This window comes from Nelumbo lutea, chromosome 3 (assembly GCF_056320005.1).
Source record: "Nelumbo lutea isolate HS-2025 chromosome 3, American lotus-T2T, whole genome shotgun sequence".
NCBI classification, from domain to species: domain Eukaryota; kingdom Viridiplantae; phylum Streptophyta; class Magnoliopsida; order Proteales; family Nelumbonaceae; genus Nelumbo; species Nelumbo lutea.
In genome coordinates, this window is record NC_142686.1 from 98,844,498 (window position 1) to 98,863,065 (window position 18,568).

At 40.9% G+C, this 18,568-nt stretch overlaps 1 protein-coding gene across 1 annotated transcript; it reads right to left on the reverse strand.

The window, feature by feature from the left end:
- Positions 1-391: 391 nt before the first annotated feature.
- On the reverse strand, positions 392-3,426 carry LOC148867114 (protein trichome birefringence-like 41). Its single transcript, XM_088975067.1, has 5 exons — positions 2,942-3,426; positions 2,102-2,273; positions 1,123-1,298; positions 870-1,028; positions 392-768 (listed from the first exon to the last, which is right to left on the reverse strand). Exons 1-5 carry the CDS (start codon positions 3,220-3,222, stop codon positions 471-473), a joined length of 1,086 nt encoding a protein of 361 aa, XP_088831193.1. The 5' UTR covers positions 3,223-3,426; the 3' UTR covers positions 392-470.
- Between the last annotated feature and the right edge of the window lie 15,142 nt (positions 3,427-18,568).

The window sequence follows — 18,568 nt, forward strand, 5'->3', positions numbered from 1 at the left end:
GGTTGGGATCTTATGTGTAAGATGGATTGATTCATTGAATCATTTCTATATTTTCAACACCAAACTACATGGGAGACACCTTTCCCTAGCAGGTGGGCCCTGTTTTGGTCCATAGTAAGGGACAGATTCACCTTTCTCAATTGGGTGTAGACAAGGATCAAGGGTCCAGTGAGGGGCTAAGGACCCATACTTGAGTGGATAAAGCATAGAGGACACTTAATTAGGAGCTGATCTACCAATTGCCATCCCTCTCTTTGCAAGAAGAGAAGAACCCTCAGGCCTGCCAAAGGAAGATCAGTAAGACATCTTACTGTGTTTAGGCTGCACTTAGACATTAACATTTCCTCTTTCTAATGAGAAATTCATGTGCTTCAATCAACACTAAGGAATCTACTTCTTCAGCTTATTGCCATTTCTATTATTGATATAAAATTAATCAATACAATAATAATTCATATCATATGATCTCTTCAACGTATAAGAGCATTATAGAGGAGTTGGTTCCAAGTATCCGGAACGCCGGCCAGACACCAGTGGCTGCAGTCCATTCCCTCTCGCCCAGAAAACCCATAAATAGACGGATGGCCGTCCTTCCTCAGAAGCGAAAGACCCGTCACGTCAAGCAGGTAAACAGGCTTCACCATCTTCCTCAACACACTCTTCAGCACGTCCAAGGCCGGAGGTGAACCTCCTGGGTATGTAGACCCATTCACAGGCTGCGTCTGTCCATGGCAGCTCTTCACACTCGGCTCGTTCCACCCAGAACCGCTGATAATTCAGTCATCAATATGTATATTTAGAAAACATGAAAATTAATTCATCGATTAGTTAGCTATTAGCTACTCAGCTCAGTGTGTCTAGAGCCTTACTTGTAATGTGATGGAGAAATCCCCTGAAAGAAGACTAGAGACTTTGCGGGATCAACGTTGGCGTCTACCCATCCAGCCCAGGTGATAAGTGCTTTCTCGAAAGCAAGCAAACGATCTATGTCTCGGTAAATCCTGTTCCCCACTTGAATGAAGTCCCATCTGAAAATTAAACCACACCGAGTCATGAACGAATGGTTGAATGCTATCTGAAGGGAATATGTGCATGGGGTTTCCAGGAGTACGTAGTTCTCACGGTTGGGTGCTGCCTCTGCGATTCCACCAATGCCATGTGTTGAAGACCAACATATCGATGCCTAACCATGCCTTGCCTCCTTCGATGGAATCCAGCTTCAGAACTCGACCAATCTTTTCGCTTACAACGTCTACCAGAAACACATTACGAAGTAGCAGCACTGAAACTCCATAATCCTGCCAAACTTCTATCAACTTGTTTAATTTCTTAGCAAACAATGCTAATTAAAGTGTAGCTTATTATTCATTAGGGCTGCAACTTGGGCCGGTTTAGCCCACATCCAACCCAAAAAAGCGAAGTTGGTATGTATTGGGTTAAAGTTTGGGTTAGGGACCTGATTAACTTCGGGTTAGATTAGGGTTGAGGCATTTGTTGTTAACCCAATTTAATTTCATATTTTTATGTATAAATTTTTGTATTGAAGTATTGTGTGTATATATATGTATGTAAAATTTATATATAGAATTATGCATTCAAATATATAAATATATATATTCACTTTAATTTTTTTTCTAAAAAAAAGTCATTTTTCTGAAACATGCTAACTATATTGTTTTACACATAATAATCCTAAAATTGAAGTAACACAGGAAATAGGAATATTTGACAAAACAAAAAAAAACAATAGAGGAATTGGGCCAGAATCCAACCCAATCCCAACCCATTAGGGCTGTGGTTGGGGGCTGTTGAACAGCTCGGGTTGGATTGGGGTTGACCAACCCGACCCAACCCTGCTCGACTTGCACCCCTACTAATACTATTCACAGACTCTAATCCAAATTCATGAACCAAATTGACAACCAAATCCATGGATATATATTTACATTACATATACACATCTAATCCAAATTCATGAACCAAATTGACAACCCACTGTTTGGGTCCATTGGCTGGATGGGGAATTGACTATTGAGGGATGGGAAGTGGGCCCGTGCCAATCTGTCCTACAGAAATTGATTGAATCGTTGAGCAAACTCACCGGCAATGTGAAGTTAGAGAGGGAGTCTTGTCTCTGCAGGGTGTAGTTGGCATGTGGGACAGCAGTATGAAGCAAGCACGTCAGTGACTCCCACTGGTTCCGGCTGAGCGAGTCCCCTACGAACATTATGCTTTTCCCTTTAAATCTCATTAAGAAATCCTCACCGTTGAACCTTCACCATCAAATAAAGATGATCCCACAACATTAAAGTATTAAACAGTTTTTTCATTTAGTAAGTACAGCCTGCACTGAAAAAAGGCAAAGTAATATTATCACTCAATCCACTGGTCAGTGATCGACCAATCTCAATCTGGAATGTGGAGGATTCTAAATGAACGGTTCTTAATTTTGGGCCAGTCAGAGGCTGGTTGGACCGAAATGATGATTCGGTTTACCAATAAAAAAATGCCAAGTGGCGAACGTGAATGTATGTGATTTGTGACATAGATTCCTTGCCACATGATGACAGGGAATCTATGTCATGGTGCACATGCAATTGCACACGACATTGAAAAGGGAAGGAACCAAGAAGGGAATGAATATAGGGCTTAGGGCTTAGGCTATAGAAAATTAGAGACCCTTACCAAGGAGGCAAGGATCATCACTACATGAAAGCCATTGGATCGGAATCTTTTCTGGGCCAGGAGATAGGGAACCCACCAAGAAAAGGGGTACCCTAGCTACTACCCTTCATGTTGGGACAAATGGTGTCCTACGGAGATGGAGTCGGTGGCCAAGAAAAGGAAAGGCAGATTCTGTAAGTACTGTGTAGGGCAGCGGTGGGGCGAAAAGACGAGAGAAGAAAGGAAGAGAGAAGGAAAGGAAAGAAAAGAATGATACCTGGGCAAGTCGCAAGCAGTGGGCTTCCATCTGTAATTGAGGTACAGATGATCGGGACGGCCGTTCTTGAGGCAGGTGAACTCGTGCTCGACGAAGGGGCAGTGTGATGAGTTGTACATAGGGTAAGAGTCGTCGAACACCCAACTGCCTTCGAAGTAATTGCAGCCATGGCCGACGCTGCGGCCCAGCCGCCCAACATTGCCATTTGCGGGGTGGAGAAGACAAATCAACAGCAGCGTTGCAGCAGCAATGGCAGCGGAGTGATGAGACCGGAGATCCATCTCTCGCTCCGTTTGCAATCCCCCCCAATGGAGAAGAAAACAGATGGAGAGTGGGCTAATGTTCGGAAAGGAAGAAGATTAAAAGGATGGTTTATAGAGCGATGAGTAAGGAGGGAGAGTGAGAGGAGTTACTGTTTGGATTTGGGCCCCTTTAATTCCAGTATTTATGTCCAAATGTGGACTTGAATTTCTCTCTCTCTCTTTCTGTCTTAATATTTTTTTGGTAAAGACTTATATTTCTCATATTAAATGCCCAAAAGCATGAATGGTGATCCAATCCAACCCAGTCTACTGGACGGTGTAGGTGCTATATGTTTTACTCTGTTCAAATTGGAGGATTCTGATTCAATGAGGATCCTCTCACATGAGACAGCGATTTTCCATGGTCAGATTGGTATCTTTTTGGCTACCCACAATCTAAGTTGGTGGTTAAATGAATCAATCGTATGTTTGGAAAAACTGGCCCCCACTTTTGCGAAGATAAAAAGTTAAAAACTAACCTTTTAAACCGCACAATCCATCTACTGTCACTCAGTGAGAATGTTTAAATTCATAGAGATAAATTTCCAATGTGAGACGATACCCCTACTTTTACTTTTAGTGTGCGCGCGGAGTTTTTACTTGCAAAGATGTTATTGCATTAAGTCCATGCCTACATGGGAGATATTCCCTATGTATGACTGGATGTCATGCTTTGTACATAATTTTTGCTTTTAATAAATTGTGTGTAGAAGTCCCTTTTTTTTTTTCTTTTGCTAATCTATTTTATACATATTTATACCTTATATTTTGTATTTATTTACACTGTACATATTTACATATTGTACATATTTGCATTTCAACTACAAAGTCAACTAATACTAAGCACTCAATAGTGAAACTCCTATGGTTTCAGGTAGGAGTGCATCAGATTGTGCTGGGATTTAGCCAAATAACGAAACCCTAGGGCGCTCCCAAACGAATTTGAGATTTCTCTTAAAGAGACAATCATTCTATTAAAAATTATACATTTATGAATTCAACAACTCCATCCAAAACCAAACCATAATTTGTAAATGGTATTTTCATGTCAATTGATGCAAATTCAAAGAACAAATAAATCCATCTAAAAATAAAGATGAAACCAAAAAGAGAGAAAGCAATTCATTCCATCTATTAGAGCTATTCACCAAGCCGATGAAACTGATTAATCCGACTCAACTCAATCTGAATTGATCAATTTTCTATTATTTTTGACTAAATTGATTTAATCATTTATAAATTGACCAAAACCGAACCAACCCGTAAACCCCTATCATCTACACCTTAAGAGGCAAATAGTATCTAACATCGGAAGATATTTAATGGTGTTGAATATCATTAAAAAGGACTATAAGAATGGATAACTGTCCATTACATATTGTCACATTGACCCCTTTCTACAAGTTTATCAATTTATTACACAAAGAACCTCCAAGAAAAGAGAGCCTATTATAAAAAGCAGCAAATTAAATGCAGTTTAAAGCTATAGTGATATTCAATAAAGACAGGGTTGTCCATGAAACAAGATCTTCTTAACGTATTTTGATTTGATCAATCTACCCTAAAAACTTTTGAGTAAGAATCCAGTGGGTAATCCAGGATTAAATGATGTTTTACCATTGATCACTGCAGTTTATATGCTAAAGCAGTATCTCATCAGCTATTCTCCGTTCATGAAATCACCTTCTAATTAAAGCTGAAAAATCAGATTCTGATCGAGTGGTTTATAAAATAAAAAATAACCAAAATATACAAAAAAACTAAAAGGGTATAACCTCCAAGTAGAAACAAAATCCCAAAAAAAGGGAAAGAAAAAAGGAATAAATGAATGAATTAAAATTGAAGACAGGAACAATCTTATTATTGGTTATAAAGAATTAATATTGGTCTCGCTATTTCAAAGCTATAATGCATTCCCATAATTATATATATCCATTAATCTATTTTCTACTATTAATATGTTAGGATTATTTTGGTAATATTGAAGTTATTTCAAAGATGAGACTATTAAAGAGTCCAAGTCAAGGGCAGGCTAAAACACCTCAACTAAACATTTAAAATTTGATAAATATTAGTTGTGTATCATAGTCCATAAAGGTCTAATCCGTCATAAATAACAAAACCCTACGACGCTCTCAAAGGAATTTGGGGGCGGCTTCCTTCAAGGTTTCCTCTTGATTTTTCTCAAGGTTTTGTTTTTTGTTTATGGTTTTCCGGAAGATGATGATGAGATCTGTTCGTTGTTTTTCCGTTAATGGAAGTCGTTTGGAATTCTACTTGCCGATTCGCTCGCCTTGTGGATTGGAGATATGCTTTTCTACTTCAGTTTGTGATGTTTATTCACCATTATTTGACTGTAGAAATTCTTTATGTTCTCCTTCATCCAGTTCTTATTTTATTCTCTTGAGAAATTGTTTCTGGATTTTTCTTAATGGCTTTTTTGACATCTTTTATATCAATTTCTTGATTGAATGAAATATGACGCATATGAGCAATTTCAAAAAAAAAAACAAACAAACAAACCGTCATAAATCCTCCAAAGATTTGTGGTGGTTACGCTCCATAACCCTCCCACCTCCTTTTCAAAATGAAAATATTAGTTTTGAATCCTCATAATTGTTTTCCTATGTATAGTTGTGGTTATGTTCTGAATTATATAGGACCACAATCACCATTCATCTGGAATGAACATAATTTAGGAGATCCCTACCTACAATTAAGTAAGCATATCGTGGTGAAAATATACCTCTAAATTTTTCTAATGGACTTAAAAGATATTCACCATTATAAAACATAAAAATAAAGCCGTTAACATATAACATCACTTGAACCCTTTAAATTTTTTAAAGTCCTATTTTGACCTTCTTTGCCCAGTTAACTCGTGCAAATCAAATTCTGGGTTTAAAGAAACGGATGACACCCACCCATTAGGGAACGGGATCTGCTCCTCACACGGGGGCGCCTCACATGCACATTCACCCTGCATGGTTCGATATGGGTGTGAGGTATGAGTGAGGCGCCCTGTGTGAGGAGCAGATCCGGTCTGACCCATTAGAGGAAATGTCTGAACCACCTTCCTTAAATTTCTTAGGTGTCACAAAACTCATAACAAATATTCTGCACACCTATTACAATGAATTTGAAATCGTAAATTGAAGAAGCCCAACTATTTCTTCAAACTTTCAATTGACTCGATCCCAAGCGACGAAGACCCATCCCTCAAATTGCTATAACTGTATATCCTATATCCCCTTTAACAATAACGATAATAGATGATAGTTGAAACCCTAAAGTCTCAAAGAAATAGGGGCCAACAGAGGAAGTTCCTAAAATGACTACTTTCCATGGTTTTCAAAATCGGATCGGACCTGATAGTCAGACCAGAAAAACTGAGAATCGGTCAAGTGGTCAGTTCCGTTTTTCCCGAAAACTGAATTTTTCCATAAAATCATTGATTTTGGTTAGTGAACCGCTGAACCATATGGTTAATCGTTCAAACCGTTCGAATGGTTTTGACCTTTTTTATTTTTTATTAGAACGAGTCGAGTATTCAGTTCGAACGGTCGGACTATTTGACCCGGTAACCAAACCCCTGACCGGTTCGATCTCTGGATCGGTTTTAAAAACCATGCTACTTCGCACCGATCAAGACTTCCCCTTCTCATCGTTTTATTGTTAGATTTATCAAATTTGCAAGAATCAGTAGCCATCGGAACCCTAATGTCAAAGAAGGTAGGCACCTTTTATGTCTACAAGGCAATGGAGTTTGATTCTGGTGAAGGTGGTGTCTCAAGGTAGAAGACCATCCTACTTCACTTGTCAATGAAGAGTACATTATCTTTTCATTCAAACAGTATAAGATAAGGGTAAAAAAGGTATATTTAAGTCATTTTTAATAACCCATGGTACACTAAAATTAGGATATATTTTAACTCTTTTACTAAATAAATGTGAGATCCTTCTCTATATACTTCCACAGATCGATTTTTCTAGGTAAGATCACCCCAATGGTATGTCCAGTAGAGGAATCCAGAGACCATTATAAAAAATAACTTCAAACAAGAAGTAGTGGAGAAACAACCATATGGATTTGGGGCCCAAACTAGTCTAACATAATAGATGATGGTAGAGGAAGCCAAACTTGTAATAATATGGAATCAGTCGTGGTAGATGTGAACACAGAACACCTGTCTAAGAAGATCTCTCCATCAGCTCATATTAGAAAGGTTGATGAAGGTTGCAACCTACCAGGTTCTAGTTGAATTAGAAAAGGTATTATCAAATAGAATTACAAAAGCACTGAATGAATGGTAGGATCCATCTAATGGACGCCATGAAGGGTGCGGAATGGGGGGCGAATTTCAAAAAAATTTCCTACCTTCTTCCAACTGGGAATCATATTCACTAAATTTAGAATACATTATTCAAGGATCCTCTTGAACCATAAACAAACCAGATCTGAACTAAAAATAAACAAGAAAGATCATACCTGGTCTGGAGAAATAATATCTCCCAAAGTTGGTGTTCATGCCCAAACAAGAAACCAAGATCCGCTCCTGCTGAAGATGACATAGCTGTTGATGGAACGGAACCAGCAGGGTGTGTCTTACACACTGGATTCTTCACAAGAATCCTTTGGAAACCTTGAACACCGAATCCTTTTGTCTTTCTTGCAAAACTGTTGTCAAGAACTAATTTCTTGACTTCCTGTTGCTACAAAGATCCAATCTTCCAACAGGAAGTGGCGGCGGCTGAAGGAGGAGAAGTCCAAGGACGAAGAGGGCAGAACTGTCTCTTCTCTCTGGAGTCTGTGAGAAATCTGATCTCAATAATGCAGGATGTGTTTCTTGCTTACTCAAACCCGTAGTTCGAAATCTGATATTTCTGCTAGGGTTTTCTTCTCTTTCTTCTTGATTAAGAAACCTCCCAATATTTTTGGGAGTTATCCCAATCCAAATCAATATTTGGATAGGGGATAATCTTAATCCTATCTACAGATTAAGTTAGTTAACTCTTGATCTTATCACGAGGTTACCATATTCAAATCTAATTTGAATTTGGTCTCTTAGAGTGGATAAGGTTAAAGACCCAATCCTTTTACTAACACTAATCTCAGATTCGCCCCATGAACAGGTGATCATATCAGCCCAGTTCAAAATGGGCTTTTGGCCCATTAAATGTTTAGTGTTTAACTAGTTTCCAATCTGCTACCCAGTTGGGCTTCTTTGTATGGCGTGGGACCCAAGCATTGATCTACACACCAGCCACATGGGTTTGGCCCAGCCTTTATTACAAGGCCTAGCCGAATTCACTAAAAGACTCAGTGACCCCCTCGAGCCCATCACATGGACCTTATGGGCCCAACACTTGCATTAAGTGGTCCCTGGGCCAAGCCATCTTATAAAAACCCAGGGACTGTGGGCAGGTGCAAGATTAGTCCATCAGGTATTATCCTAAATGGTCTTACACTTAACCTCTCAGCCCTTAATGATCAAGCACTGCCCGACAAGAGAAGACCTCTCTCTCGGCTGCAAGGAACAGTGCCGCACTCTCTACTCACATGGATCCCGGGAATTAAAACCTTTTGCAAATCTTTTGAAACCATACATATACATACATATATATATATATATATATATATATATATATATATATATATATATATATATATATATATATATATATATATATATATATATATATATATTAATTTTGCAAAACAAAATTCCAACAATTGAAATCAACTGTCGGCGGTTTGGTTTCCATCAGAGAGAGTGCATTCCCGATCATTACCATTGTCCGACAAAGGGGCTGATCATATCACTATGACCACTCACTCAGATGAATTCTTTGACTACTCCAACATGTCCAGGTTTTGACCCCCACTAAGGATCTCACTGATTGACACATCAAAGACAGCACGAACCGACACCTAGTGATGTGTCATAATCGAGTCTAGGGGTCATGTGTAACTTTCCAGTTTTGCCCATCTATCTCCAAGGTCTAGGGCAATATTGGAAATCTGGTCCAGTTCAAGGGTTCAAGCAATCCCATACTACATGTGCCTTGGGTCTTACCCTGATGGTCGAAACAAGCCATCCCAACACTTGGTGGCACATTAGTATCAGCCTTGGCAGGATAAATCTCCCCAGACTTATCCAATGGCTGTGAACATTTAAAACTAACACAAGTTTCTATAAGTGTCCAGTTTTAGGGTCTTACACAGAATTATACCAAACAACATGCATCAAACATGCACTTTAATTTATTTCCACTAAATAATAAAAGTACATCAAATCCGATTGAAGCTAAGGGCATACAAGACTGTCTAATCTGATTAGTCTTTAAGGGGCAAATTCTGAGATAAGATCAGCTGATAGGATTGGGACCATACCCTATCCACTCAGAGAGTCCATGATCTAAATGAGATTTAGATTTGAAAACTTCCTAATTAGATTAGGAACTGGATGATCTAATCTGCAGATAAGATAAGGATTATCCCTTATCTTAAAGGGACTTCTAATCCAAATATGATTTGGGTTAGCAACTCCTAATGGGATTAGGAGTTGATCCCTTTAAGTCTATAAAAGGAAGAGGGGGCGGCAGCGTTTAGACACAACATCCAACTCAACAGACAACCAACAGTCTTGTCTTCAGAGCTGAGATCACAGAAGAGAGAATTCTGCACCCTGCAAATTCTCTTTAGCCGCCGCCTTTTGCAGTTTGATCTCCATTGTTTGGGAAAAATCAAGATTGGATCTTCATTCCAATCTTTTGGAGAAAAGATTGGTAGGAGTTGTATTCACAAGTCGTCTAGGTGATTCTTGGGAAGAATCAAGTTCTTATGAAGGACACTGTCGATTCTGCTCCACCTTGCACTGCGCCATCTTCAGTGGGAGCAGATTTTGGTTTCTACCTTGGGCGTGAACACCTCCATTGAGAGATATTGTTTCTCTGTGTCAGGTATTATCTCTCTCTCCTCCTTTTGGTTCAGATCTGGTTTAGTTTATGGTTCAAGAATGATCCTTGAAAATATGATTTTCTAAATAGGGAATTCGATTCCCAGTTGAAGGGAAAGAAAAAATTTTTAAAATTCGCCCCCTTTATTCTGCAATCTTGGGCGTCCATATGATGGATTTCCTATCCCTTCAGAAACAAGCCATCCCAACACTTGGTGGCACATCAGTATCAGCCTTGGCAGGATAAATCTCCCAAGACTTATCCAATGGTTGTGAACATTTAAAACTAACACAAGTTTCTATAAGTGTCTAGTTTTAGGCTCTTACACAGAATTATACCAAATAACATGAATCAAACATGCACTTTAATTTATTTCCACTAAATAACAAAAGTACATCAAATCCGATTGAAGCTAAGGGCATACAAGACTGTCTAACAAGCACTTCAGTGGGTAGCCACAGATCTTATAAGATATTTATATAATCTAACCATATATCCCCAATGATCCATTTACACCCCTTTCTCAAAACCTCTCGAGTCAAGTAAGCCCGCCTAGGTTCGGAATGTGTTTCCTTAGGGTTTATAACACTCGAAATGAATGATTAGTGAGGTATTTAGATTTTAACAGCCTAACTTAAAGGGAGTTTTCTTCTTTGCAGAAACTCCAACATAACTTTCCCATCAGTTCTTTGTTTCTCCATTCAACATCAACAAGGCCCAACCCATCAATCTTCTTTGGGCGCAAAACTGAGTTCCATGCCTTCAGATAAGCATTTTTTTAATCTATTGTACCATTGCACCAAAAGTCTCTCTATTGCACCAAAAGTCTATTGAGAGAGATTATTTCAGATGCAACCACCTTAGGGATCTAGATTTGCATGTGATACATGAGAATGGATTTCAGGATTGATTTAGTAGGTGCTTTAGAACAATGTTGCTTCTTTGAAAAATACGCCACATTAACACCATGTCTAAAATCTGTTTTTCGGACAATGCTTGATGTTTCATTATGAAATTTTTTCAAAGGAGAAATATTTTCTCAAACCATGCATTAGAAATTGAGAAAGGTGTGGTTTGAGTAAAACAGTACGCTAATATGGCATTCGAAAATGTCCATGTGGCACCAACAGCAATGGTACCTGATGGTGCATGATTTGGAAGCTTCGGATAGCTCAGACGTCGAACTATGTAGGTCACTTGGTCAAACTATAAAGAAAGAGAGAGGATCAGAGTACCCAGTACCCAGACTACTTTATCCGGTGTGGGCACTCCGATGTTTAAGTAAAAGAATTGGAGTTTTTTGAGAACTAGAAAGCAAGAGATAGAGAGTTTGAATGCTAAATCGTGCACACCTTATGAGGTTGGATGTGAGGCCCTTATATAGGCAAGTTGCCATGAGCCTCACGAAACGTGTCCAAGATCTCCGATTCGTCTAGTTTAGAGGTGGTTTCACGCTTGGAAGTGGACTCCCTGTAAGCAGTTAATGTCTATCCAATCCCACCCAAAGTAGGCAAGGTGATAACCAGCTCTTCCTATGTGGCATCATGATCTCGGGGAATTCGGAGACAATAGCCTTCTTAAGGGAAAGGTCGCTCGACATGTCAAGCAGGTCGCTAACTGGAAACAGGTTAGATCGGTGGAAGTATGTCGCCTCTTATACCAACCTGAGGTCTTGCCTAACTGTTCGTAGTTTAGCCTACCGAGGTGGTGCCGAGGTCGCTTATGCAATTGTGAAGTGTTCAAAGTGCTTTTGGGTTCTGCTCATGTGGTGCCAAGGTGTCATTCTGTTGTTCTACAATGCCATGTGTCATCATATCATTAGAGGACCAAATTACCCCTCATCAATATCAAATGGAAAAAATGTTTTTTTTTTAGAAAACGACATGCCAATGCAGCACATTTTCTCAAAAAACACCTCTCAGAAAATGGCATCGACTCCAAACACAACCTTGATAAGCATTGTTCTACTTGGCACAAGTTTTCCAGGTTTGAAACTTATTTTTTATATTCTCAATGAGGAAATTCCAACCCTCTCCTATTAGATTGGTATACAAATATAGGTCCACCCAAGTAGGAATAAATAGCCCTCATAATTTTGATACAAGGGAAGAGGCAATTCTCAACCTCATCCTTTTGTGAGGGCCTGTTCGCTTTCTCTAACTCTTACCTATTAAGAGGAATCTTACAACTTTAAGAGGAAAATGGCCGTTCACTTCCTCTTATCTCTTATCTCTTGAAGATGAATCTTAATTTTTTTTTTTTGTTTTCCAATGATACCCCCAAAACATAAAGCACTTCTCCTTCCTTATAACTCAAGGGCCTCATATGCACTAATAATTATTATTAATTATTAATTATAATTATTACAATTAAGAGTTAAATTATTAATTAATACTTATTTGTATAATCATTATTATTACACATCATTTAATTATTAATCATTATAACAATTTTTTAAATTATTTCTTTATTGAATTACAAAAAGTTAAATAATAAATTAATAATAATTATAGTTAATTATTAGTTATTAATTAACAATAATTATTAATTAATACAAATTATTATAATTATTGATTAAAAATAATAATTATTAATTAATTTATAAATTATTATAATAATTATTATTAGTTACAAATTAAATTTTAATTAATTATGAATTATTATTTGTTAATTAATTATTAATTATTATATTAATTAGTATTAATTAATAATTATGAATTATGAATTAATAAATATTATTAATTATTGAATAATTATTATTATAGTTAATTATTAATTATTGTTAATTAATTATTAATCATGAAAATAATTTTTAATATTATTTTTTAATTAATTACATAGACAAACAAAAATTCTCATATATGGGGTTAAAGTGGACATTTGACAATTTTTAGAATTTAGAATTTAGAATTCAAAATTCAAAATTCAAAATAACATTCTATGCATTCAGACTTTAGATGAAAGAAAAGTTCACCAATACCAATACACCTCTTTATATAATTATTGCTCTTTTAGATGTCAGACATCAAGACAAACGAATATGCCCTGAGTATTAGAGATAAAGAAAATTGATGATTTATGGACCAAATTGGTTTAGGATGTCTTTACCACCCTCCACTTTTCTTAGGGTGCACTTGCCAAAAATAAGAAGGTCATCTACAAATAAGAGATGATTTAGCCGGAGACTGCTCTACCAAACTGAATTCCATGAAGTTCTCAAGAGTTTAACATCTACTGCAACAACTGTGAGAGAACATCCATACCCAAAATAAATAAGGGCGAGAGAGGGTATACCTGCCTCAACCCCCTAGGAGAAAAACAATCATCCAACTACCCATTAACCAAAACTGCCAAACTAATGGTAGAGATACAATGATAGATCAAATTACAAATGTGTTCTACAAAGTGTTAAGAACCTCTTCCCATTGCCAGGGAGAGAGCTTCGAGTTTCCCCGAGCTATGGTGAGAATCACCGCTCGAAGGGGATGGCTAGAAGTGAGACCCAAGAGAACACTAATGATAAGGCAAGTTCAATCATTTATAATCATGGGCGGTCGGAGACCGTTACATTAATGATGAGACACTCAGTGCAATACTAACAACCTGTACGGAGGATCAAGTGGTTGGAGCAGAATATTTGGAGTGGCTGACATGGCTACTGTGAGGCGATAACGCCCCATATCATCCCCTCCTCCTCAGGAAATGCCTTGTCCTCGAGGCATGCTATTGGGTAGCGACGCAACATCTGGCTGAGAATTTCCCATGTGGCATCGGCTGGGCTTGTCCCTTCCCACTATACGAGGACTTCAGTGATTGCCCGGTTCCCCTGTTTTATCTTACGCCTATCGAGCATTGCCTTCGAGTAAGGAAGAAGGTCTCCTCTAGGGGTAAGTGGTGGTAGTTCAGGTCGAATACGAGCTGGATCCCCGACCGAGCATTTTAGCCATGACACATGAACCACCGGGTGTATCCGACTTTATGTGTGAAGGGCCAGCCTATAGGCTACCAGCCTGATGCGTTCGGTGATGGTGTAAGGGCCGTAATATTTGGCCAATAGCTTTTGCGAGCGGCGGGCAGCAATAGAAGCCTGTCGATACGGCTATAGCCTCAAGAAGACTTCATCTCCTACTTCGAACTCTCACTCGGTCCTCCATCAATCTGCCTGCTTCTTCATCCTTTCCTATGTTTGAGCTAAGTTTTCTTTTAACTTCATCAGTGCCATCTCTCAATCCTTGAACTCTTCTTCTACTGCTTGAACCTTGGTGGTACCGGGAATGTAGGTGAGGAGGTTGGGAGAAGGGCATCTGTAGACTGCCTGAAATGGGGTGGTGTGGATGGCGGAGTGGTAAGAGGTGTTATACCACCACTCTACCAAGGCTAGCCATTTGGTCCAAGTTTACAAGCTCTGTCTAGCAAAGCAGCGTAGATATGCCTCCAAGGAATGGTTTACCACCTCAATTTACCTGTTAGACTGAAGGTGGTAGGCCGAACTCATCTATAGTTGCGTGCCTTGGAGATGGACCAGTTCCTTCCAGAAGTTTCTAGTGAAGACTGGATCCCGATCACTCACGATACTATTGGGCATCCCATGAAGCTTGAAGATGTGCTTCATGAACGCATGAGCGACCACCTGAGCCGTGTAAGGGTGTGATAGGGCCACAGAATGGCTATACTTGGTCAATTGGTTGACCACCACCATGATAGTTGACTTCTTATTAGAAGGCCGCAGTCCGTCAATGAAATCCATTGACAGGTCTCTCCAAATGTACACCGGTATTGGCAGGGGCTACAATAGTCCTGAAGTGGGAATGTTTTCATTCTTGTTCCGCCGGCAAGTGTCGCACTCGCGGATCCACTGATGCACCTGCCTTTGGTACCCTTTCTAGAAGCAGATCCTTCCTAGTTGCCGCATTGTCTTGCGGTAACCAGCATGCCCTCCCAAGGGACTGGAGTGAGCTTCAGTAAATAGCTTCCGATGGTAGGCAGAGGTTGGCCCAAGAACCACACGTCCCCTTTGCCATACTAGTCCGTTCTTCCAAATGTACTTTGTGCTGGGGACCTATCCCTATTTAATCTTCTCTATCAGCCCTTTCACCCATTCATCCCACTCCTATTCTTGGCATAGCTCTTCCACCTACTACGACAATGGGCTCGAGATGGCCTACACCTTCCCTTCAATGCGGCGGGATAGCACATCCGCTGCGGCATTCTCCTGACCCTTCTTATATTGCAATGTCATACCTCATGATCTTGCTGAGAAGTCATTGTTGGTAAGGAGTGGTGATCCTCTGCTTGAGCAGGTATCCCAAGCTCTGATGGTCACCCTTAACTACGAATTGCTGCCCCAAGAAATACTACCGCCACAGTTGGATAGCCGTTACAACTGCTAAGAATTCCTTGTCGTATGTAGATCTGGCTGCGTTGGCTGGGTTTAGTGCCTGGCTGAAGAAGGCTATTGGTCTCCCTTGTTGTGATAGAATGGCGCCAATGCCAGCATATGCTGCATCACACTCCAGCTCAAAGGGAGAATTGAAATCTGATAACGCCAGTACCAGAGTGGATGTCAAGGTCTCTTTCAACCTTTGGAAAGCGTCCTCGGCTTCCGGGTTCCAGTCCCAAGCACCCTTCTTGAGCAGTCCGATCAATGGTCGAGCCAGTTTTCCATAATCCTGGACAAACTTTCGGTAGTACCCTATGAGTCCCAGAAATCCTCTGAGTTCTGTAGGGGAGTTGGGCCTGGACCATTTCACCATACAATCGATTTTATTGGGATCCGCTTCCACCCCGCCGGCTGAAATCACATGTCCGAGGTAGCTTACCTTGTCCACCCTGAAGTAGCACTTGTTTCTCTTGGCGTGCAATTTGTGGGCCTTGAGGGTTGACAGAACAGGAGATGCTTGATATGTTCTTCTGTTGATCAGCTGTAGACCAGGATGTCATGTAGGAAAACCAGGACGAATTTCCTCATAAACCCTTGAAAGACCTCGTGCATGAGTGCTTGGAAGGTGGCCGGTGCATTGGACAAGCCAAAGGGCATCACCAAAAATTCATAATGACCTTCATGCGTTCGAAATGCTATCTTAGGAACATCTGAGGCCTGTACTCAGATCTGATGGTAACCAGCTTGAAGGTCCAATTTGGAGAAAATTTGGGATCCGTGCAGCTCGTCCAAAAGTTCATCGATGTTAAGCATTGGATATTTGTCCTTCACTATTATTGCATTTTGTTGCCTGTAATCTATGTAGAATCTCCAGCCTCCATCTTTCTTCTTCACTAGTAGCACCAGTGAGGAGAACGGGCTTGCGCTGGGCCGGATGATCCCATGGTTGAGCATCTCCTAGACCAATTTCTCTATCTCCCCTTTGTGATAATGGGGATACCGATAAGGACACACACACACTGGTGCCACCCTCTGATGCAGCGAAATAGCATGGTCCAAGGCCCGTAGAGGAGGTAGACCCACCAGCTCTTCAAAGACCTCGAATTCTTTTAGTACTGATTGGACCCCGAGATCAATGGTGGGCTCCGTCATGCTGTGGTTGTCTAATATCTGTAATAGGAAACAACTCCCAGAAATTGCATACCTATCTCTCCATTCGATCCCCAACTACTGCTCTCAGCTTAGGGGGTCGGTGGCCATGCAAAAGGTGAATGTTGGCTTGGTCTTGGTATTCTAGGGAGAGGCTGTTGAAGTACCATGTGACTGGGCCTAAGGTCCAAAGCCATTGGACTCCGAGAATGGCATCCAATCCAGGCAACGATAACAAGAAGAAATCTGTAGTGATCTCGGCCCCTTGTGTCCGGATGCGGACTCCATCGCAGTGGCCCTGTCCAGATACCTGATCCCCATTTGCTACCATCACTCAGAACCTGGTGTCAGAAGTCAGTGCCACCCTCACCTTCATCGCCACCCTCAGGTCCATGAAGTTGTGTGAAGATCCTGAGTCCATGAGAATGGTCACAGGAAGTGCCCCTACCGTCCCATTTAAGCGCATAGTCTGTGGGGTTTCAGCCCCGGAGATGACATGTAGGGAGATGGTTGGTGTAGGCTCTAGTTCTTCTTCCTCCAGTGTCGGACCAGGGTCGTCACCTTCCTCCTCCTCCGCTTCCCAGTTGATCAACAACAACTTCCGTACCTTGCACCGATGGCCAAGGACATAGCGTCCCTCGCAGTTATAGCATAATTCTTTCTCCTACCTCTCTTTCATTTCCGTTGGTGTGAGCCGACGAATTTCCGGAAACCTCCTTGGAGACAACCTGCTCACCTAAAGGTCGCTTGCCGTTGCAGGACATGGTCGCAAGTGCTCCGGTCTAACGGTCTGTCTTCGAACTGCCCACTCTTCTTCCTCCAACAGTGCCAGGCGGAAGGCTCTAGCTAAAGTCACTGGTTTGAACTTTTCCACCCTTGCTCGTACCTTTGTTTTGAGACCCGCAATGAAACACCCGACTAGAGATTCTTCGTTCAGCCCTTTCACTCGACCGGAAATCCTTTGGAACTCCTCCATATACTCATGGACGGTGGAGGTTTGAGAGAGTTTCGCCATCCGCCCCACATGGTTGCTTCCTAGGGGCCTGTTGAATCGAGCATCCAAGGCAACTATAAATTGATGCCAAGTGGGCTCAACTTGATGATCCTTGTACCAGCTATACCACTCCACTGCCCGTCCTTCAAACCCAAGGCTCGCCATTGCAACCCAGCTTTCCTCGGGTACCTCCTGTAGGCGGAAGTACTATTGGATGAGGAGAACCCACCCGTCCAGCCCGGTGCCTCTGAACTTCGGCAGTTCCACCTTCCAGAACTTCTGCGGGGAGATGAAGCCACTGCCTGTTGCCCCCGAGCTCTTCGTCCCCTTCCCGAAGCCACCACCAATGGATGACCAGTGCTGGGACTCCTCCTGTTGGTCCATTTGTGAAGCGATGTAGTTTAGACGCTCCAGCATTTCAGCGAACTTCGTATTGATTTCTTCACGGGATTTTTCCAGGCTTCCTATGCGATCCTCCATTGCCAGTATCTGAACTGCCCAGGGATTCGCTTGCTCTGATACCACGATGTTAAGAACCTCTTCCCGTTGCCGAGGAGAGAGCTTCGAGTTTCCCCAAGCTATGGTGAGAATCACCGCTCGAAGGGGATGGCCAGAAGTGAAATCCAAGAGAATATTAATGATAAGGCAAATTCAATCATCCACTTCCATTATTCAATCATTTATAATCATGGGCGATCGGAGACTGTTACATTAATGATGTGACACTCAGCGCAATATTAACAACCTGTACGGAAGATCTGGTGGTTAGAGAGAAATATTCGAAGTGGCTGGCGTGGCTATGGTGAGGCGGTAACGCCCCGTATCACAAAGGCCAGGCTCCG